Below are 22,337 nucleotides of genomic sequence, written 5' to 3' on the forward strand. Positions count from 1 at the left end.
TCTAATGGTGGAGACACATAAAAACAGATAATTATAATATAGTATGAAGGGTGTGGTGGTTGAATAAACACGATGTATTATCAGAAAACACAGGAGAGGCATCTAATTCAAACTGATGGATGAGAAGCAATGGAGAATCAGTGAAGGATTCCTCTAGGAATTCTTTTAAAAAAACTGGAAGACATACTCTAAACCAGTAACACTGGTCATTTCTAGGAAGTGAGATTTTCCCTTCCTGAATCATTTCTGTAGTGTTTTCATTTTTTACAGTGAGCATGTAAGTACAATGAGCATGTACAGTGAGCATCCTTAATGGGACGGTAGCAGTTTTGTCTTCTCACCTCGCTTAGCTTCTCTTGAATTTCTTCCTTCTCGTCTTGCATTTCCCTGAGATCTGCCTGCAGCTCAGCCCTGGTCTCCTCCGCTTTCTGCAGCTGAGCCTCCAGGTGGGTGTTCTTTTCCCACAGGGCTTCCCTGTTCCTCTCGGCCTCTGTCAGGCCCACCTGCAAAGTGTTTCTTGCCTGCTCTGCTGCTTCCATCCTGCCGCACACAGACTGGTTCTCCTGTTCTAACTACTGGCCAAAAAAGGGAAGGACATCAAAGACAAAGGGTTACGGTTTAGAGATGAAGTGCTGAGACAGAACTCCAAGTGAGATATGAATCTGTTCTCCACAGATGAACACAGGAGTGCTTACGAGAGAGGAGGACTATGCACACATTTGGTCTGGGGTCTTTACTCCAGGTACTAGATGGGTTGATGCTGGGGACAGAGAGAAAAAAGGCAAAATCCTGCTCTTAAAGAGTTCAGAATAAGGGAACGTACAACATTTCTGGGGCTCAAGGGAATGGGGTAGTGAAGAGATGTGTTAAATTTGTAACCTCTAGAGAAAATTCTGAGACTTGGGCTCTTCAACAGATCCTTTTCTGTGATTGCTGTTATCTCATACAACAGGATTAAAACCCAGTCTTCCTTCCACAGGAAGGCCTAGCCCTGATGATTTTACCCTAAAGCCCAAAGGTAGTTCTGCTGTAGATGTGGGAGGCGTCTATTTTTAATGGCTGAGCCCGGGCCTTGTAATCTTTGCTTTCCTTTGCACTATAAATGTTCCTTTTGCTCATTCCAGGACTACGTTTGGGAGCTGATCTGTCTTGGGCTGATCCATTTAAGAACTGTTCCTTGTTACAGGCATCAGCTTTGTCTGTCTCTCCCTTGCCCTCGGTCGGGGCCCAGCCCTACCCTGTGGATCAGAGAAATCTTTGCTCACCTGGAGAAGCTGCTGGTTCAGCCCAACTTTATCTAAGGCCAAAGCCTCATTTAAGGCACTGAGTTTGACAGCTGCAGCCCGAAGATCAGCTACCTCAGCCTTCAGGCTGTTCTCAGAACTCGACAGCTCCACAATAGACTGTTCTGCCTAAAAGCAGAGAGTTAAAGAGTTTCATTTTCCAGTTTTCCTGCAACAGTGAACAGCTCACATCCCCAACATCTGCTGCTTTCCTTGTACAGAGAGCAGTTAACACTTCATTCCTTCCCTTACATCCTGAACAACTTTTCCCTTCATTTATTCATTCACTTACCCATTCATTCGTTGAAGAGTAAGAGAGGAACTCACATTACAGAGGCACAGACATCAGGATGTATAAACAACTACAACTGTGATGACACCATAGCCAATGTAAGCACCAAGTGCTCTGGGAACTCAAAGAAAGCATTAATTCAATTTGAAAGAATCAAACATGCTTGGTAGAAGAGTCGACAGTTAAGTTGGGTATTGAGAGATGAGGAACAGTTTGCGGTTAAAAGGGGAGGAAAGAAGCAGTCCAGGCAAAGGGAAAAGTACATACAAAGTATTAAAATCACAAAAGAACGGGTAAAACTGAGAATGCAATTAGTGCTATGTGGCAGGAATGAAGGTATATGAGGCGTTAGGACAGGGATCTGGAGTGAAGAGGAGGCTAGAAACAGTTCGGGGCAGGTGGCAGAGGGCTTTGAATGTGGTACCAAGGAGCTGGGAAGCCAATGAATGGTTTTAGGAAGGAGACTGACATGACCAGATTTACACTTTAGAAAACCATTCTAATTCCAGTACAGAGAGTCTGTTTGGAGGGACAGAACCCAAAAGCAGAAACTAGGCATTGAGGCAAGAAACAGGAAGGGCCATGACTTGCAGGATGAAGGAGGAGGCAGGCTGCGTGCCTTTTTCCTGGAGACACAACTTTCCAAGCCGCCCGCCCCACCCAGCCAGCGAGGGGGAGGCCCACGCACCCTCGCCAGTGCGGCGGTCACTTCTGTCTGCTCTTGTCTCAGCAACTCCCCTTCCAGGCGACTGGACTCCAGGGCTTCCCGAAGGGTGATCAGTTCACTGAGTGACTCTGACTGTTTGGCTTCCAGGCCCGCCAGCGTCTCCTGACTAAGATGGGAAACAGAAGGGGGCTAGAGGAAATCTCAGGGAGTGGCCACACCCCAAAAGATAACTGGAATGTAATTGCTTTTGCAATACAAAAGAATGAAGGCGGTCTCTAAAAACTGATAAGGAGAGGTCTCCAAGACACATAACATGAAAAAAGCAAGGCGCAGAACAGTATATGTGGTGCACTATCTTTTATGCAAGAAATTGGGGGAAATAAGGATATATGCATATATTGCTTAAAGCAGCACTAGACATATTAATAAGAAATTAATTTAAATGGTTACAAACAGGAGGAAGGAATATGGGATGAATGAAGCAGAGGGAAGTAGTACTTTCTCTTTGCATACCTTTTAAAATAGTTTTGACTTCTGAATCATGTAAATATTAATAAGTGTATTATCGAGTCACACAAATTAAATTTAAAAACATAAAACTATCTTTGTGGATTGTCTCTCCTTTTCCTTAGTACAGGGGAGACCACTCCTTGTGCAAGTCATGATCCTTAGAGCAGTCATTCAAGATTCCATTATTCGTGCCTATTAGGCAGAAGGAGCTAGGGAACCGGTGAGGAGGGGATGCATCAAAGATGAAGAAGACACAGGGACTTTCCTGGTGGTCCAGTGGTAAAGAATCCACCTTCTAATGCAGGGGACACGGGTTCGATCCCTGGTCAGGGAACTAAGATCCCACATGCCGTGGGTCAACTAAACCCACGCGCCACAACTACTGAGCCTGCGTGCCTCACCTAGAGAGCCCGCGTGCCACAAACTATAGAGCCCACGTGCTCTGGAGCCTGTGTGCCACAACTGGAGGGAGAAAACCCGCACACCACAACTAGAGAGAAGCCCGGGCGCCACAACAAAAGATCCCGCATGCTGCAATGAAGATCCCGCATGCCGCAACTAAGACATGATGCAGCCAAAAATAAAATAAATTAATTAATTAAAAAAAAAAACACAAACCTCTGCTCATTAAAAAAAAAAAAAAAAAAAAAAAAGAAGATACAGCCCCTGCTACCAGGTACTGAAGACCTACCATATGCCAGGCTCTGTGCTGGCATTTTGCAAAACACTGCTTTAATCTCCCCAAAGACCCTTCAAGGGAAATATTATCAGCCCCATTTTACAAATAATCTGTCCAAGTGGCAGAGCCATAATTTAAAGCAAGCTTCTGCCCAGCTCTAAAGTCCTTGCTTTTTCTATGACATCGTATCGGGGAATTTACAAATGAGCTGGGTCCCTTTACTCTGGAATTCCCTTCCTTGACCAGCTCATTTCCCATTACTTCCCAGGATCAGTCCTACCCTTTGGCCAGCCCGGCCTCCTCTGAACATGCCATGAACGTTCCTGACTCATTTTCTTTGCTAATCTGTTCCTTTAGCCCTTGTCCCACTCTCTACCAACCAAAATATGTCAAGGCCCAGCTCAACGGCTACCCTCTTCTCCATGAAGCTTTCAATAATTAACTGTTACTCCTATTCTCCCAGAGGACCTAGCTTGAAGCTCTTTTTTAGCTCAGACTTCATCTGGCCACGGTTTACTTGTCTGACTTCCCCATTACACTGCAAACTGCTTGAGATCAGAGCCTGTGTCTTATTTATTTCTGTACCCCCCACGGGGCATCGGCCCTTCTGGGTGTTCAGCAATGCTTGGATGAACTTTCTGTTTTCATCCTTCTGCAAAGGACGGAGCAGTAAGCTAATCTGAACCCCCCCGAACACCAGGCTTCGATTTACTCCACTTTCTAAGAGGGGGGAGGGCGGGGGGGGGAGGGGCTGTCACAAGCACGCACAGGCGCTGCCGTTCCCGGACGGCCAGGTGCAGCTCCTCCTGCTGCTCCTCCTTCTCGCCCTGAGCAGAGTCGCCCTGCAGCTGCAGCTCCATGTTTGTCCTCCGCAGTCGCCACGCCTCCTGCTCCAGCACCTCCAGCTGCTGCTGCAGCTCCCCCCTGGTCTTCTGCAGGAGCTCTCGCTCCCTGGAAGGAGACCAGACATGAGCAGAAACCCTGGAACCTAAAAGCCCTCCTGGAATCAGACAGTACAGGGTCAAAGGAGAGAGGTTTATGTTTCCTTTAAATATCTCATCTTCCCTTTTGAGCAGGAAACCGTTTTCTTATCATCACAAAGACCCAAAACTGAGTGAGCAGGAACCAGCAGAACACAAAGCAAGGCAGCCCTGAGCAGCTCTGGGTCTAGGGAAGAACAGGGTCAGCCAACCAAACACATGGGCTGGGCGGGGACTGAGCCTGGGAGGAAGTGGGGGATGAACAGCCCCCGCTCACCTGCTGAGAGAGTCCACCTCCCCCTGCAGGTCCACAGTCTGCCCTGCCAGGGTGTCCCGCTCCCCGGTGAGCTGCTGTAGCCGCTGTCTCAGGGCCTCGCCCTCTTCTTCCCACTGATGATGCTGGTGCTGCAAGGAGCTCACAGCTTCCTGGCAGCCTGACAGCTGCTGCCTTAGGTCCTGCGGAGGGACAGTAGCAGAGGTGAGGTGGTGAACAAGAGTGCAGGGCAGAGGAGGGATGTCGTAAGCCTGAAGGTAGGGCTGGGCAAGGGGGTTGGGGGCTGGTGCAACAAAGGGAAGCTAAGAAAAGAGAAGAGACCAGTCGAGGAGACTGAGCATCAGAGATGACTGGGTTCTGTGGCTCCCAGAGTGTCAGAGTCCATCATCTTCAAGTGTAAAATGGTGGGGGGTGGTAAGCGTGGCTGGGACCCTTAGAATTGGGGAACGCTTACCCACACTCCCCTGGGGCTCCACTTTGCACAGTGCTGTGTAAAGACTGCATCAAAGTGGGGCGTGCCAGTGGCACGGAGAGTGTGCCTGCTCCCCACGAGCACAACCGGGCAGACACACAGATTCTAATGGGCACTCCGGGGTGCTGACAAAACACCTCGTGACTGGTCAACGTAGCAAAAGGGGCAGTCTGGGCTAGGAGGGTACCTGGGGCCCAAGTCAGTTTAGACACCCATCCCTGTGGCTGAGGAGGAGTGCTGGGGTTCTCACCTGCACAGCCTGGCGTCTCTGAGTCAGCACTGAACGCACCAGAGAAAGAGCCTTGTCTGGCTGCTGGGAATCGAACTGGGAGGAGAAGCCACTAGGGTCCAACTCCAAGGAGCTCTCATGACCAGAGCCTTGGGCCATATTGTCCTCTTCTTCTACCATGGCCTGAAATCCAACACAGCAGGGTCACCATCCTACTGACCGAGGCCTAGAATCCATGGAGAGACTACCATGCCAGCCTGGACAAACCTGATGTTTCCTCTCTCAGGTCCTCTCCCTGGGGGCTGGGAGGAGGGTATCTTAAGAGCAAAAAAGGTTGGTTCCTTCAACTCCTCAAACCAACTCTTCCCCTTCGGTCACCCAAACCTAGAATGAGCAACAAGACTAGCACCCCTTGAACACTCAAGGAATAAATGAAGGAAGAAGAGGTTGCTGAGGTAGCAAAGGCCAGAATCCAGCCGCTGCCTGAGAACTGCAGCTAGCAGTAAGAAAGAGGGCGTTTCAGCAGGCAGTGCCAACACACGAAAGCTTAGCTACTCCTTAGGGTTCCAGTCTTCAAATATACTCAGACAATTCCTCCCCACAAGACCCTAAGTCCAGACTCCTCTAGGTGCACCTGAGAGGACGGGGAGGTCTGGGGAGGGTGAGGCTGGACCAGTTACTGTGAACCGGAGGCTTACCAGTACCTGGGTTATGTCCTTGATCATTTGCTGTAAAGACAGCTTCTCCTCTTGGGCATTCCTACTTAGAGATGCCTCGTGTTCCATTAATTCTGCGTGATTTGCCTCCTGGACAGGGAACCAAATAGAGCCTATGAGCCAAACTCTCAGAAGAGAATTTATCATTCCAGGCCCCAAATTAACCAGAGTCTCATTCTCTCTATTCTGTCAACCCCACTTTTCCCCTGACCACATGTGTATGCTAACACTGTCCCAGGATTCTGAAGACAATGTGATGTGGTGATTAAGAATTCAGATTAAGGGATTAAGAGCTCCAAATTAGACTGCCTAGATAAGAGTTCTTGCTCTATCACTTACTAGCTTGGTAACCTTAGGCAACTCCTTCTTTAAGCTTCCTTCTCTTTAAAATGGGAATAAGGGACTTCCCTGGTGGTGCAGTGGTTAAGAATCCGCCTGCCAATGCAGGGGACACGGGTTCGAGCCCTGGTCTGGAAAGATCCCACATGCCGTGGAGCAACTAAGCCCATGCGCCACAACTACTAAAGCCCACGCACCTAGACCCTGTGCTCCGCAACAAGAGAAGCCACTGCAATGAGAAGCCCGTGCACTGCAACGAAGAGGAGCCCCCACTCTCTGCAACTAGAGAAAGCCCTTGCGCAGCAACGAAGACCCAACGCAGCCAAAAATTTTTTTTAAAAAAGGAAAAACTTAAAAAATAAAATAAAATAGGAATAATTAACAGCAACTACTTCATAGATTTGTTTTGAGGCTTGAATGAAAAAACTGCATGTAAATTACTCAACACAGTGTCTGTCACAAAGCAAATCTTCATTAAATGTGAGCTATCATTGGATGAAGGATGGCTGCTGTCTCTGAACAGCAAATTGGCACTTGAGACTTAAGGCCAGAGGAACCTCTAGCCCCAAGGCCAGCAATAAATTTGAATTCTCAAAATGTCCCCTCCTCCTTCCTACCTTATTGTGCTAGTGAAGGCTTAAAGACGCAGATTTACAGCTATGTTTCTTTTTTTGGCCTATACAAAATTTGAACCAACATTTGTAAATTGAGAGATTTGTCTGAGCTGAGAAATTCATAAAAATTCATAAAAATCTGAATTTCTGGCTTCTCTCAAAAAGTTAACATATGGGCCACACCAGCCCCCATCCCTACATGGCAACAATTTACTGAAGTTGAATAGTGGATGCCTCCTCCAGATGGGACATATATTCTTCAGGGTCCTGCAGTCCTCACTGCTCCTCAGTGTTTCCTTACTATTGAGATCAAGTGTTCCCTGTTACACTGAAAACTAAATGTGACAGCACTGGAAAATCGGAATCCTTACAGCTGAACCCACTTCATTCATTTATATTACTTGGGCCCTGCGGACATATGAATTTGCAAATTCCTGAACAAAAAGAAACCAAAAAGGCATAAACATGTCTAGCTCCCAGCTGATCCTAGCTTGGATGAGAAGACTAGGGATATGTATGTGGATAGGGGTACAGGATTTGCCTAAAATCAGAGATCTGAAAATTCCTAGAGATGAAAGGAAACGTGCAATCAAGCCAGAGGTTCTAACGTCCAACCTTAGAGAATCCCTTTGATAACATCCCTGGCAGATGTTAAGCCAGTGACACAAACCTCACTCCTTCACAAGACAGACTGTTCAACTACCGAGCAGCTCTAGCTGCTCTACCACCCTGTAACTTGCAGTCACTGGCAGTGATTGTGCCCCCCTGGCAAACATTAAACAAGCCAGCTCTCTTCCCTGGTGTCAGTCCTTCAGTTACGTGAAGGCAGCCATCATGTCTTCCTCAAGCCCTCCTTCTCCAGGCTAACCACATTCATGCTCCTCAGGCGTTTCCCTTATGACTAGGTTTTGAATCTCTCCAGACATCCCCCCCTCCTACTTGGCTAGTGTGCCTCTTCATGTGTGTCCCACTCTCTTGGAGGAGGACACACTGCATGCATGCACTGCTATAGTTTCCCTAGGAATATAGAAGGGATAGTAGACAGGTAATGTTTATTAAATGGATAAATGAATGAGTTAATTAATTTTCAGATTCAACCAAAATTAATTTTTTAGCTTTAGGGGATTTCATCAAGGAACATTTAACTGGTATCCTGCACTCTCTGTCCATAAAGGACAGGAATCTACAGGCCCACTCCCAACTCTCCCAGAACAAAGGATCACGTACCAGGATCTCCATCGTCTCTCTCAGAGCCTTTACCATCTTTTCATAATCTTCATTTTGCTTCTGAGACTGGGTCAGTAGAGCAGAGAGCTCGGTCACCCTGAAGAGAAGAGCATAGCACAGTTACCTGGGCACCCACTGATGTGGACAGAGCTATGCAGCACACCCCAACCCAGGCCAGACACCCCCACTACCACCCCCCCAGTGTCCCTTGGGTGCCCCCAGCCCCTGCACTCCCTGAACACATGATGCTATAGCCTTGAACTCGGGGAGGGGGAGCCAAAAGCCACTCAGATGCATGCAGGGATTTACCACATCTCAAGACTGGAACACGTGTTTGGGGGCCCAAGAGCTGAAGGAAAGCCCTGGACCAGGCCCTTCCAGACCCCGCTTGATCTTGAAGTCAAGCACCCTGAAGCCAACAAGAACATCAGAATTGCCACATGGGATACTCCCAAGGTCCCTCAAGCCCAAGGTTCTAACTCTGATAGAGAAAAAGGAGGGGCGAATTGGGAAAGATTATGGTCAACCTCCCTGATACTAACCTCAAAGTTCAGGGAAATCACCAGGCATCTTTATCACCTAACACCATATCCTGGAGCTCAGTACCTGGTGTTATATAGGTAGCTAAATAAATATTTCTTGAATGAAGTTATCAAGGAGCTTAATTTTTTATTTCAAAGTCTTCCTAATTTTATTCTGTATCATCTTTAAGAGCTTTAACTCACTGTATGGTCATTCATTTAGTTATTGTATGATTCAACAAACATTTACTAAGTGTCTACTATATCGCAGGTGAAGTGGAAAGCACTAGAACACAAAAATTACCAAGACATGGTCTCTGTCCTTGTGCTTCCCAGTGCCTTCACAACCCAAACAAAACAAACTGTAATTTACACACTCCACCAATAGGTGGTGACACAACCCTAGCCATGGGGTATAAACTGAACTTTGCCCCAAGATTCAAATGGAGCTCTTTGCTTATGTCCCTGCCCTTCTTATCATTTTTAAAAAATCTATTTTATTATAATCCAAAAAATAAAAGAGCCTAACCAAAAAACCCAAACAAAACTAAATAATCAACAGATCAATGCTGTAAGCACGTCAAAAGACCATATGGGGGACTTCCCTGGTGGCGCAGTGGTTAAAAATCTGCCTGCCAATGCAGGGGACACGGGTTCAAGCCCTGGTCCAGGAAGATCCCACATGCCGCAGAGCAACTAAGCTTGTGTGCAACTACTGAGCCTGGATTCTGGAGCCCATGAGCCACAACCACTGAGCCCACATGCCACAACTACTGAAGCCCGCGCACCTAGAGCCCATGCTCTGCAACAAGACACCACAATGAGAAGCCTGCGCTCTGCAATGAAGAGTAGCCCCGCTCGCCGCAACCTGATAAAGCCTGCGTGCAGCAATGAAGACCCAACGCAGCCAAAAATAAATAAATAAATAAAATAAAGCAAAAAACAAAAACCAAAACAAAACTAAATGTGAGAAGTAAAAACGTACTTCTTATGTAATCTTTTTAATTCCTGCTTCTGTCTTGAACTCTTTTTTATTCTTTAGTAGATCTGTCAAATTAAATTGAGACTTTGCGGTGATTGTCCCTCACCTTGCCCTTTGTTAGAGCTCCTTCCTCTCTTCTCAGATTTGTGTTCGTCTTTCTGGGTGGACTGGAGCTGCGACTGAGTTGGATTTCTGATTCCTGATTTCCAGCACAGTGCCTTACTGACAGTGCTCACTAATGGTTTGTTGAATGAATTAATGTGAAATTTAAAAACAAACTCTGCCATCCCCAGAGGAGTGGAGGGAAGATTTGGGCATGGGTCATAAAAGCCAGATTAGTCCTTAGTCTTGTTCTGTGTGATAACAGATAGTGAAGCTTCAAATAAGTGGCTCAGGGGCTTCCCTGGTGGCGCAGTGGTTAAGAAGCTGCCTGCCAATGCAGGGGACACAGGTTCGATCCCTGGTCCGGGAAGATCCCACATGCCACGGAGCAACTAAGCCCGTGCACCACAGCTACTGAGCCTGCACTCTGGAGCCAGCGTGCCACAACTACTGAGCCTGCGTGCTACAACTACTGAAGCCCGCGTGCCTAGAGCCCATGCTCTGCAGCAAGAGAAGCCACCGCAATGAGAAGCTCGTGCACTGCAACGAACAGTAGCCCCCACTCGCCGCAACTAGAGAAAGCCCGCGCGTGGCAACAAAGACCCAACGCAGCCAAAAATAAATAAATAAATTAATTAATTAATTAAAAAAAATGTATATAACAACAAAAAAAAGACCATATGGGGGCACAGTAATGTAACAGGCTATCAAGGTCATAGAAGAGGTGACATTTAATTATGCCTTAAAGGATAAGTCAGAGAGAGAAGGGAGAGAGGCATTCCAGGCTAAGGCCAGTATCTACAAAGGCAGGGAACATGGAAGAACTTGGCTGTTCTGGGAATGGCAAATAGTTTGGTGTTGATAGAGGAGAGTCACAGCCAGCTCTGTAAGTCAACAGGAGAGAAACTGAGCTGCAAGAGAGTCTGAGGGCAGAGGGCAGTGACAAGGCCCCAGCTGTGGCACCGGGTTTCAAACTAGACTCCCTCTGGCACATCTCCTTCCCCTCTTGTGGGAGGAATGCTCTTCACATCTCCCCCACCTATCTTGACTCCCTAAAGGAGTCAACTTTCTCTTAGTGAACCCCTCCTAGGACCCAGGCCATCTCACCGATCCTGAAGCTCAGCCTTCTCCAGATGCCCTTGACTCTTCAGCTGTGTTAACTCCTGACTCCTTTCATGGGCTTCCTTCTCCAGCTCCTGGGTCCTGGCTAGTAGCAGCATCAACTGGGATGGCTCGCTCCCATTCAGTCTCCCAGATCCATCAGATTCCCGAGACTGTGATGTTCCCACAGTCAGGCGCAGACAACAGGTCAACAGGGAACCTGAAAGCCTCACATGCTCAGCCTTGAGCTCCGTCAGGTCTCTGAGTACAAGCAAAGAAAGAGCAGACTCCAACAGAGACCAGGAACAGGAAAGGGAGCGTGGAGGTCAGGCCCAGGGAAGCCTGAGGAGCAGGTCTGGGAAAAGTCATCTCAATCCAATAATCCAACAATTCCATCCCTCCCCACCAACTCTTCCACCCCTGCCTTTCCCCCACAACCTGATTCCCTTCTATAGCAGCCCCACTGTCATGCGAATAGAGTCGGTAGGGGCAAACCTCCTCCCGTCATACCTCCACACTGACCTGTCAGTGGCTGACTTCATTTCCAGGAAGTGGCGACGGAAGGTCACCACCTCCCGCCACAGACTGAGAAGGCGACCGTGCTCCCCTTTCAGGTAGCCCTTGAAGAACTGTGTGTTCAGAAACCCAGGTCATATCAAAGGGCAGAGGACATCTTTTGCCAACATGGGAGTCTTGGATTCCTCCTGACTACTGGGGGAAGTGGAGGGACTTAAAGGAGATAGCTTATGAATGGGTGTCTATGTTCAGGCAATGCTGAAGTGTTTAATAAAGTTAGCAGTGGGATTCAAGAGGTCAAAGGGCCTAGGATGGTATATGGCCTTCTTTGAGCTAGATTAGAAAAGGATAAACAGTAGCTGCTCAACAAATGGGGGCTATTACCATCATCACCACAGACTTATAATGAGGATTAAATGATATAACATATGTAAATCACCTAACATAATGCCTGACACAGAGCAACGGCCCAGGAAACATTAGTTTCCTTTAACTGGGATCTGAAAATTTCTTCCCCATTCAATTTCAATAGCTACCTCCTTAGCATCTAGATTGCAGACTTCCAGATGACGGGAGTCAGTAAATCTAAAACCTATGCAGGAACAGAGTTGCTTTGAGTGTCATGCTACCTACCAGCAAAACCTTGACTGGGCAGGTAAGGATAGAACTAAGGTGACAGCCCAAGCAGGGCAGAGCTGCCAGCATGAGCGGTAAGGCCGGCCAGAGACTTTAACAACAGCTCAGTTTCCATCCAAGTCCTGAAGTTAACCCCTTCCAGCACTGACCAGGCAATGCCCAGACTGCAAGTCCTCCTCTCACCATTCTCATCCACTGTTTCTCTCACCTCCTGCTCCATCTGCCACTGGCTCTCCTTCCTCATTAGCTCATCGCGGGCCCGGCTCCAGTCTACTGTCAATTTTTCCATATCTTCCCGAAGGGCTTTATTCACCACGTCAGCTTTTTCCATGTGCAGCCGAAGCTGGGTGTTCACCTCCGCTAGACTCTCACACCTGCACTGGGGAGGGGTAGGAGCAAGTACTAAACAAAGGTCTGAGCCAACCCTTGGACCTCTTGGAGTAAGATGACAACCACTGGAACTTTCCATTGCCAGGAACTGGAGGGCTAAGGCTGAAGCCCTTGGTTCTAATCCATGTTAGCCCTCGAGACAGAGGTTTTCCATCAACCTTCTCTACCCGCCCACCAACCACCCAGGCCAGAAAGTTGGGGCCCATCACCTCTGTTGCTCCTCCTCCAATCGGGTTAGCAGCTGTTCCAGGTTTGGCTCCTCCACACCTTCCCACCTCTGAGGGACCGGTCCCTTAGCCAGACAAAAGCAAGCTTTATTTATTCACCTTCAAAGAGAACATCCCGCAGACCAATTCCCTGATGCCCCCTTCTACAGCAGCCTGCTTATTTTTTTTAAAGTTCATCCATTTATTTTATTTTTATTTTTGGCCACGCCGAGCAGCTTGTGGGATCTTAGCCCCCCCAACCAGGGATAACCCCACCACCACCCCCCAGCAGTGAAAGCGCAGAGTCCTAACCACTGGACTGCCAGGGAATTCCCCAGCTTTCTTTTTATTCCTTCTCCCCTTTGTTAGCAATATGTCTCTTTTCTCAATCACTGCATTCTGCAAGTAAACCAACTGCATCCCTCTCTCCAAATGTAAACCAGTGACTTCTCCTGAAAGATGGCATTTGGTAGTGAAAAGAACTTTTGACCTAAGAAGCATAAAATACAGCTTTCACTAATGGTCTTGGCTTCTACTACACTAATTTTTGGACCTTGGGAAGTTATAACTTCTCTAAGCCACAAAGTCTTCAGCTCCGAAATGAAGGTGATATCATTCCCCTGAGAAAGTTGCTTTGCAGGTTAAGTGACGTAATTCTATGACAATGCCTAAGGGTGCCTGGCCTACACAGAACAGTACATAGTTAAGTCTTCGTCCTTTCCTTCCTCTGAGAGAACTCTTCCGAGGGTAATGTGAGAAGATGCTGAGAGGGAGCTGGAAGAAAGGCACACAGGTCTTTGAAAGCCAGTTCTACCCAGCCCACAGCACAAAGAAATCTCTCTGCCACAAACACGGTTTTTTCAGGCCTGCAAAGGCACACATCTCTCCAAGACAGATAAACACTGACACCTTCTGGAGGAAAAATGCATCTCTTCTCTCGGATTCCACACCCCTTCCAATCTGGTAATATTAAGTCTCCTAAAGCTCATTTTGTCCTTAGAGAGCCAAGGGTTGGAGTCCGATGGGGCAGGAATAGCTAGGTCCTGTGAAGGTATCTGATGAAGCTCTCAGGGGCTGACGAAAGAGAGGCTTCTTCCAAACACCACCTTATCACACCCCAGCCTCCCTCAGTCAGCAAATGAGGCCTAACTATACTCCCTGAGGGCTCAGGAGGAGCACAGCCTCCTGAGGAACAGCCTCACTCACCCCAGTGGCTTCCAGCCGCTTCTCCAGCTCTTGGCACCAGCTCCGGTACTGCAACACCTGAAGCAAACAGAGCAGGATGCGGCAATGGGCACGGCTGGTACCAACAGCCCAAAGCAAAGGTCCCCGAGGGTCGTGGGCAAACGCGCTGTGAATGAGGGACTGGGTGATGACGGTGAAGTGAGGCCATAACATCTCACAGTTTCCATTTGGTCATTTAATCATATGTTCTCTACAGCTCTTGTATTGGAGAAGGAAGTTCATGGGCTTTGGAACCGGAAAACCTAGGATGAGGTCCTAGCTCTAGACTAGGAGAGCAAACCTAGACAACTAACTTAACCCTCATGAAGGTCACCTTTGAAAGGGACATCGTAGATGGCTGGTGGAGAAGTTGTGGACATCAAAGGACAGCTGTTTAGGACATTCCCACCACGTGGCTGCATCTTCTGCAAACCTCATCCCGCTTCAGTCCCCAGCCCCAAGTGTTCTCCTCTTTCCCCTTCCTCAAAGGGCAGCTGCCTCACCTTGGCCTGCAGCTTCCTCACGAGGGTTGCTTGCCTCTGCTGAGCCTCCTGGGAGCTCTTCAGCTTCCGCCAGGAGGCTGCTTGGTTCTCTGCCATCTGCTGCTGTAGCGCCAGCACTTGCTCCTCCAGCACCAGCTGCAGTGACCGGGGCTTCATATTGTTCAACCCAGGGCCCCCTGTCTCCATGGGGGCACCAGACAGTAAGTCCACAGGTCCCTATGCAGCCAGAGGCTGTTCGCTCCCAGCAGGCTCTCTAATCATTGCTGTGTCCCTTGGACCTCCTCTTGAGCTGGGGACTAAAGCACACAGTGGAGTTGAAAGAACTCCCTACATGACTCAAATTTATTCAGCAAATACTCATTAAGTCCGGTAAAATTGGGTTGGACAAAGTACAGTACTCCTCAGAGCTTTTCAAATACTAAGATGGACCTAATCTCTAAGGGGCGGGGGGACATGATGAGCATCATTTCCCAAATTTATTGGACCATGACACAAGCTCACAGGACTAGTGTTTCCTGGCATGACTTTTGTAACTCTGCACTCGACCAAGAGCTCCTAGTTTACCATTGCATCCCTAGTGCCTGGCACAGTGCCTAATAAACATCTGCTGAATGAATCACTGAAGGTGATTTTAGGCTAGCAGGGGAGATGGACACAATTACAATACAATGTGGCCTGTGCAGTAATAACAGAGACATCACAGGATAGTATGGGAAGACAACAGAAGGACATTTAACCCAACCTGGGGGGCTGTGAACAGTGCGAATCATCATCATCATAATTAATACTTGTTAAGTGCTTCTATGGGTCAGTCACTTGAAGTGCTTTACACATACCATGTCATTTTGGCATCACAAGAATCTTGAAACCTTCCAGTGCTTTCCTATCATACTTCAGCATTGGTACTATTTTAACTCTTTATATATGGATGAGGAAACTGAGGCTTACAAAGGCTAAGCCTTAGTTGAGAAATCAGAAAGGTTAAACAATTTGTCCTAGTTCATACAGTTGGCATTTGGTTGACTAGGGATTTGAATACAAGCTATTTGACTCTCTGACAGAGAGTAGCAGGCATTTCAGGCAGGGGAACCAAAAAACAGAGGGAAGAAGGAACCAGCTTCAGCAGGATGGCAAACCCTCCTCATCCACCAGGAGATGGGCCAGAACAGGGCAATGGGGTCAGGTGAGGGAGGCCAGCCTCACCAGTGACTTCAGAGACACCCAGGGGACGGGGAGGCAAGATGATCAAGAGTTTGGGGTGCTAGTCCAAGTTCTGTCTCTAATGGGCTCTAGGACCTCGAGCACAGCACGCCACTTCCTCAGGCTGCTCATCCAAAAATGAGGGTGCCCAGCTCCATGACCTCTGAGCTTCTTTGGCCTCTAAAACACACGATAACCTGGGGGCAGAGGAGGGGGGCAGAGTTCTCTCATCTTATCAGCCCTGAGACACCCATCGGCAGGTGTGAGGAGTATCTGTATTTCCGGCTACCTATCAAGAAAATGGTCTATTAGAGCTGCCTTCTTGGCGGCATCAGTCTCATAACCTGAAGAAAATGGCATATACAGCAAATGCAAACGTAACATTTGCACATACAGGGGGAGTTTCAGGGGACCCATGTCCCGTTAATGCACCAAACTGTTGATCTTCTACATCCTGGCTCAAATGCCACTTCCTATCAGGTCCTCCCAGATGTATCCAGGAATAATTTATCAGTTTTATAGCCATATATACAATATATATAAATTTATATTTAATGTATAGAGAGAATGTCTGTGTTACATCTTATCATTACTATTTGTCTATCTTCTCCACTCATCTGCGAGTTCCTCAAAGGCAGGAGCTAATTCATTTTGGTCATTAGTAGCTTGTCAACAATGCATAATGAAGAAATGCATGTGGGCCTCACTCCTGGCAGATCTAAACCCTTGGCCAGAGGTTACAAATGTAGCCTGCGGGTTCTTTTCAATCACTGTGTGGCCTATACAATGGTTTTTAAGAATTTAAGTTAGGTGCCAACATTTACCATTGGCAAAATACATATAAATTCATACTTCTGGCTCCTTTGGATAATCAGCATATCTAGTGACCCTTGACCCACATTCCCACAAGGCGACAACAGGCTGCAGTGAAAGTGTCTGCCCCCTTTAGATAAGGCATATGCTCTCCAGTTCACCTTAGTCTCAGGCCCCCGCCCTGGCCTAGCCTCTCCCTCACACTGATAGCAGATTTTAGTTGTCATGTCATTGCACTTGTGCTATTGTTTTTCTTATAACAGAGTTACAGAGGAAAACTCAGCTTACTAATCACCTCCTGGGCAACTGCAGATACCTGGGTTTGCTGAGCTTGTACTAGACAGTAAGCAAAGGGCATAAAGTAGGAAGAGTAGAGTGGCACCAATAAAGGCATTGTGGCACCAAGACCCCAGGCTGCCTCTTCCTAGCTGATCAACTGGGTTAGTACTTCCAGTGTCCTCCCTTTCTGCCCTTCCTTTCCACCACAGCTGTGAAATGCTGGCTCAATCTCTCTCTTCTGGCTGGAGGCACAAACCTGCTGGGAAGTAGCTCTTACTGCCAACACAACTAACAACGAGAGTAGCTCTGAGATGGTTCAAGGGACTTGAAGAGCCTTTTCTCTCCGAACACTGTGAGGATGCGCCAGGCTTTTGCAGAGTCTCAGAGGCCCCAAAGGCTCCCTAACCCTCCTTTGAATCCCTACCCCCCAAAGCATTCAGTTAAACCCCATGAAATTGCCAATGTTTGCCCTTTTTTTAACCTAATAAAATGATAATTTCATGTAATTCAACCTAATATAATAATATTATATATATTTATAATCATATATTTATATATATTATACAAACCTAATATATAAGCAGCCCTCCCATAGTTCCTGGAATTCTCCTATTAAATCCTCTTTTATTCTTTTTATTTATTTATTTTTGGCCACGCCTCATGGCTTGCAACATCTTAGTTTGATCCGCGCCCCCTGCAGCGGAAGCTCAAGAGTCCTAACCACTGGACCGGCAGGGAATTCTCTAAATCCTCTTTTAGAATAAGGCTGTTGTTAATGTGTAGACATTATTTTAGAAAATGATAGTAACACTTCAGTAAAGAAATGGAATTATATTAGAATTATATGATTATTTTACTTTAGCAGATAATTTAAAAATTTTAGAGCTATTTAAAAATTTAGTCCAACCCTCTCATTTTACAGATAAGGAAACTGAGCCTTACAGAGATGAAGTAACTTCATTTTGTTCATATTTTATTGGTATGCCCCATTTACTTCAAAAATGATGTGAAATTGTAGCAAATGTACCATACTAATGTAAGATGTTACGAACAGGGGAAACTGGGTGCAGGGTATATAGGAACTTGCTGTACTATGCAAGTTCTGTAAATCTAAAATTGTTCTAAAAAATAAAGTTTATTTTAAAAATGATTTGAATTGTTTTATGATTAACGCCCCCCCCCCAAAAAAAAACAGGAATAAAAAGATGGAGGGAAGAGAGAAAAATTACATCAGGAATTTTTCTGAAATTGAGATTCAGTTCTGAGCTTCCTCAAGACATAGTTCAGCACCTTTCATTAACACACTGTTGGATCAGCCAGAGAATAAATAAACTAGCATAGCTCCAAAAGAAAGGTAGGTTTCAATGCCCCTCAGGAAAGGAAAAGGTCAGTAGTTGGCAAATGGTAACAGACTGAATTGCATTCAATGAGAATAATGGATGTCAGTGTGCTCTGTAAACTGTAAACCACTGAATAGATGTTATCATTACCACAGGAAAAGGAAAAAGATTCACTTCTTTTATACATTAATTTATCCTGTAAACACTCATTAATTCCAGCTTAGCATCAGGTAACTGGCCACAGTGATACAGAAATGAATAAGACTGACTTCCTACTTTTGCTAGGAACCAGACTGGGAAGGGCAGTGACCTCTGAGCCTAGGGTGAAGAGTGACAGAAGAGTGACATAAATTATATATTTTGTCTCCTCTCATCCAAATTCTTCCAAAACGAGTATTTAAATAAATTTAAAATAGCAGCAACACCACCTAAACTTGAAGTAGAGGTGTAAATGTTACAAGGACTAAGAGGAGAACTGGTATTATTAAACAGAATTTGTCACTTAAAGCAAAAAAGGAAAAACACTTGAGGGCACAGACATTTTATTTCCTGAGCAAAGAAACTATATATATATATATATATATATATATATATATATATTTGTCTGCAGAGACAATTTGTTTCTTATTCCAGAAAAAAAGAAATTAGCACACAGCTCCTTATATAAATCTCATATGTGGGGCCTCTCTCTCCGTCCTCCTCCTACCTCTAAGGCCTCTCTCCCTTTAGTCTCCTCTGCTGGCTCCTCCTCACCTCCCCACCATCTCAAGGTTGGAGGCCCCAGGGCTCAGGCTTCAGACCTCTTCTCCACCTACATTCATTTTCTAGATAATCTCATCCAGTTTCATGGCTTAAAACTGTACCTATACACCCATGACTCCCAGTGTTACGTCTCCAGCCCATCTGGCACATCACACTCCTATACTAAATCCAAACATTTATTTAACTTCTCCATATAGATGTCTAACAGGCATCTCAAAGTTAACTCATCCAAAAGTGAACTCCTGTTCCTCCAACCGTCCGCATTTCGGTAAATGCTAATTCCATCCTTCTGGTTGCTCAAGCCCAACAGCCTTACAGTTATACTGACTCCATTCTCCCACAGCCTATAACCAATCCATCAGCAAATCCTGTTGGCTCTACCAGTTGCTATCGCTTCTGACCCACCCCCACCATCATCCTGAGCCAAGCCACTCTTGCCTGATGTGGTGGCTTTAAGGTATGCCCACAAATTCTTTGATACTCCTCCCTTCAAGAGGTGGAGCCTAAACTCTCTCCCCTTGAGCATGATCTGGAATAAAGTTAATGAAGCTGAATAAAGTAGAAATGACTTCCAAGACAAGGTCATAAAAGGCCTCCCCTCTCTCTAGCTCTTGCTCTCTCCCCACTCTCTCTGCTGTGTCCTGAGGACACCCAGGCAGCCCTGGGAAGAGGCCCAGTGGTAAGGAACCACATCTTGGGAGCAGACCAGCCATCAGTCTGACTGCAATCTCCTGAGAGATCCTAAACCAGAAGCAGCCAGCTGAGCTGCTCCCAGATTTCAGACCCACAACTATATGAGATGATAAATGACTGTTGTTTCAAGCTGCTAAATTTTGGGGTAATTTCTTGCATAGCAATAGATAACTAATACACCTGGATAACTGCAAAAGCTTCCTAGGTGGCAGCAATGCTTCTACCCTTGCTTTCAAAATTTGCTTTTTCTCAGCAGAATAGTCAGAGTGATCCTTTTAAAACAGTGACAGGGACTTCCTGGGTCGTCCAGTGGTTAAGACTCCGAGCTTCCACTGTAGGGGGCATGGGTTCGATCCGTGGTTGGGGAACTAAGATCCCACCTCCCACATGGTGTGGCATAAATAAATAAATAAAGCAATAAATAAATAAATAAATATTAAAACAGTGACAGATTCGGCCACTCAGAACCTTCCAGTGGTTAATCAAGAGTAAAAACCACAACCACTGTATTGGCTTACTTGGTCCTAATTATTTGATTCCAGCCTCCAGTTGTTTTAATTCCATTTCTTACTCCTCTCCCCTTTGCTCACATCCCTCCAGCCACACAGCCCTCCTTGCTGTACATGCTTGGAACACACCAAGCCACACACTCATCCAGGGCCTCTTCTTCCAGTTATCCTCATGATTGGCTCCCTTGCCACCTTCTCTGTTCAAATGTCCCCTTCTCAGTAAGTTGTTCCCTAACCACCCAATATAAAATACCACCATCCCTCCACACAAACTGGTATTTTTCTTTTCTTTCTTTTTTTTTGGCCGCACCACGCGGCACGCAGGATCTCTTAGTTCCCCAACCAGGCATTGAACCCGTGCCCCCTGCAGTGGAAGCGGGGAGTCTTAACTACAGGGCTGCCAGAGAAGTCCCTGGTATTTTTCTACTTACCTTACCATGCTTCATCTGTCCCTATCTGAGTATTATGTGTACTATATCTAACCCAATGTAAATTTCCCAAGTGCAAGAATATTGTTTTGTTGACTGCTGTAGTCTCAGCTCCTAAAACAGTGCCTGGTATATAGCAGGTACTCATTAGATATTTGACTAAATGAATGGATATAAGAACATTAGGCAACATGATCCATATCAAAGGTCTTGCAAAATGCTGACAGTTCTATAACCTTCTAAAAGGTAAAAACAAACAAAAAACCCCAAAAGAAACAGATCATGTAGTTTGTACAGCACTTTACTCTCTCACAATTATTTGCAATCTTCATAAAAAACACTTTGAGAAGAAATTATTGCCTTCATTTTATGGACAAGAAAACTAAGGCTCAAAACACGGAAGGGGTATAACTGGTCAGCGGCAGAGCAAATACTGAACCCCAATCTGCTTCCAAACTCTATGCCCTTCCATTACAAAATGCTGCCCCCTAAATCATGAAATATGAAATCACAGCTCTGGGAGGGACACTTTCTAAAGGGTGTGAAATGATGAGGTCTAGGTCTTCGGCTCTCTGATGGAAAAGGACCAAAGAAAGGTAGAGTGTGACTGAAGGAACAGAGGGCTAGCACCAGGTTCTAGTTCCTCATGAACTCACTCTGTACATTTGGGAACATCAATTCTTTCTAAGCTTTCTCATGTGCATCATAATCTTGGCCTCCATAACTCATGGACCTAACGTAAACACCAATTCAACAGACATTTACCAAACCCAAAGGCAATCTAGGAATTATTACATGCTCTGGGGACGGACAGCCTAGAATTCGTATCCCAGCTCCACTCACTTATTAGTTGTGGGACTCTAGGCAAATTGATCTAAGAGTGCCTTAGCTTCTTCACGCACAAAATGTGAAGATATAGAACCCACCTTATGGAATTGCTCTGAGGATTAAATGGGCCTTTACAGGTAATGCATTTCGTAGCACCTTTGTGACTATTCAATAAATATTAGCTATTATTATGATCATCACGTGCTAGACCCTGGGATACAGATGAAAAAGGCAAGGCATAAGGCCCCAACAAGTGCACGGCTGTAAAAGAGAAGCAGGAAAGGTAACTCGGTGCAATGAGTGCAAAAACCCAGCAGCGAGCTAACTGCGCCTTCAGAAAGCGGTTGGAAAAGGTTTCCGAGGAAGTGCTATTTAAGGGGGGTCCCGAAGAATGAGCGTTCCAGAGTAGGGTGGCGAGTAGGACTGGACTTTCGTACAGATCACATGCAAAGCCCCAAGGGCAGAGGGAGCCGCAGAATTCCGGGAGCCAAGAGCGGGACGCTTAGGAGAGCGCAGCGCCTTATCGGACAACCCCGGGCTCGGGAAGATCCCTTTTTACGCGGACTGGAGCGCAGAGTGTTGGCGGCAGCAGCACGCGGACGCACCCGCCTAGGACAGGTCCCAGCCCCTCTGTGGGTCTCGGGTTCCTCCCGGGGAACTGGAGGCCGCTGCCCGAACGGAATTCCCTAAGGCGCTCTAAGAGGGCCGGCCTCTGGGCCTCAGACCGTTAACTCGGGCACCACCCGCCTGCCCTTGAGGCGCCACCTCACCACGCTCGGCTCCCGCAGATTCGTCGGGTGCTTCTCAGCGCCGCAGCGGCTTAAGCAGCAGCTAAGGCCAGGCCGGGGTCGGGGGCCCACCAAGGGGCTGGGGCGCAGGCCCCGCCCCTCAAACTCCCGCCCTTTCGGAGGGCCCCGCCCCTCCGCGCAGCACGCCTAAGGACGGACTGCGCCACCTAGGGGCCTCCGCCATGTTGAGTACTGGCAGCCGACTTAAAAGTGTGGCCCAGAAGGAAAAAGGGG

General features: G+C 46.8%; 1 protein-coding gene across 9 annotated transcripts in view; it reads right to left on the reverse strand.

The window, feature by feature from the left end:
• CEP250 (centrosomal protein 250) overlaps nucleotides 1–22,234 on the reverse strand; it is a 48,791-nt gene extending 26,557 nt beyond the window's left edge. The window contains exons 1-15 of one of the 9 annotated variants that reach the window (XM_082430015.1): nucleotides 22,086–22,234; nucleotides 14,464–14,759; nucleotides 13,943–13,999; nucleotides 12,740–12,822; nucleotides 12,349–12,514; nucleotides 11,511–11,617; nucleotides 10,995–11,249; nucleotides 8,283–8,379; nucleotides 6,091–6,192; nucleotides 5,408–5,569; nucleotides 4,689–4,867; nucleotides 4,200–4,382; nucleotides 2,264–2,408; nucleotides 1,266–1,412; nucleotides 342–572 (exon numbers count right to left, since the gene is read on the reverse strand). In XM_082430015.1, coding sequence (XP_082286141.1) covers nucleotides 342–572; nucleotides 1,266–1,412; nucleotides 2,264–2,408; nucleotides 4,200–4,382; nucleotides 4,689–4,867; nucleotides 5,408–5,569; nucleotides 6,091–6,192; nucleotides 8,283–8,379; nucleotides 10,995–11,249; nucleotides 11,511–11,617; nucleotides 12,349–12,514; nucleotides 12,740–12,822; nucleotides 13,943–13,999; nucleotides 14,464–14,649 — 2,100 coding nt within the window. In that variant the 5' untranslated portion in view covers nucleotides 14,650–14,759; nucleotides 22,086–22,234. Of the gene's footprint in view, nucleotides 1–341; nucleotides 576–695; nucleotides 761–1,265; nucleotides 1,413–2,263; nucleotides 2,409–4,199; nucleotides 4,383–4,688; nucleotides 4,868–5,407; nucleotides 5,570–5,653; nucleotides 5,766–6,084; nucleotides 6,193–8,282; nucleotides 8,380–8,591; nucleotides 8,692–10,994; nucleotides 11,250–11,510; nucleotides 11,618–12,348; nucleotides 12,520–12,739; nucleotides 12,823–13,942; nucleotides 14,000–14,463; nucleotides 14,760–22,080 lie in introns of those variants that run through there. The other 8 variants (XM_082430013.1, XM_082430014.1, XM_082430016.1 and 5 more) reach the window with 8 other exon arrangements.
• Between the last annotated feature and the right edge of the window lie 103 nt (nucleotides 22,235–22,337).

Source organism: Balaenoptera physalus (assembly GCF_965194825.1).
Source record: "Balaenoptera physalus genome assembly, chromosome: 16".
NCBI lineage: Eukaryota > Metazoa > Chordata > Mammalia > Artiodactyla > Balaenopteridae > Balaenoptera > Balaenoptera physalus.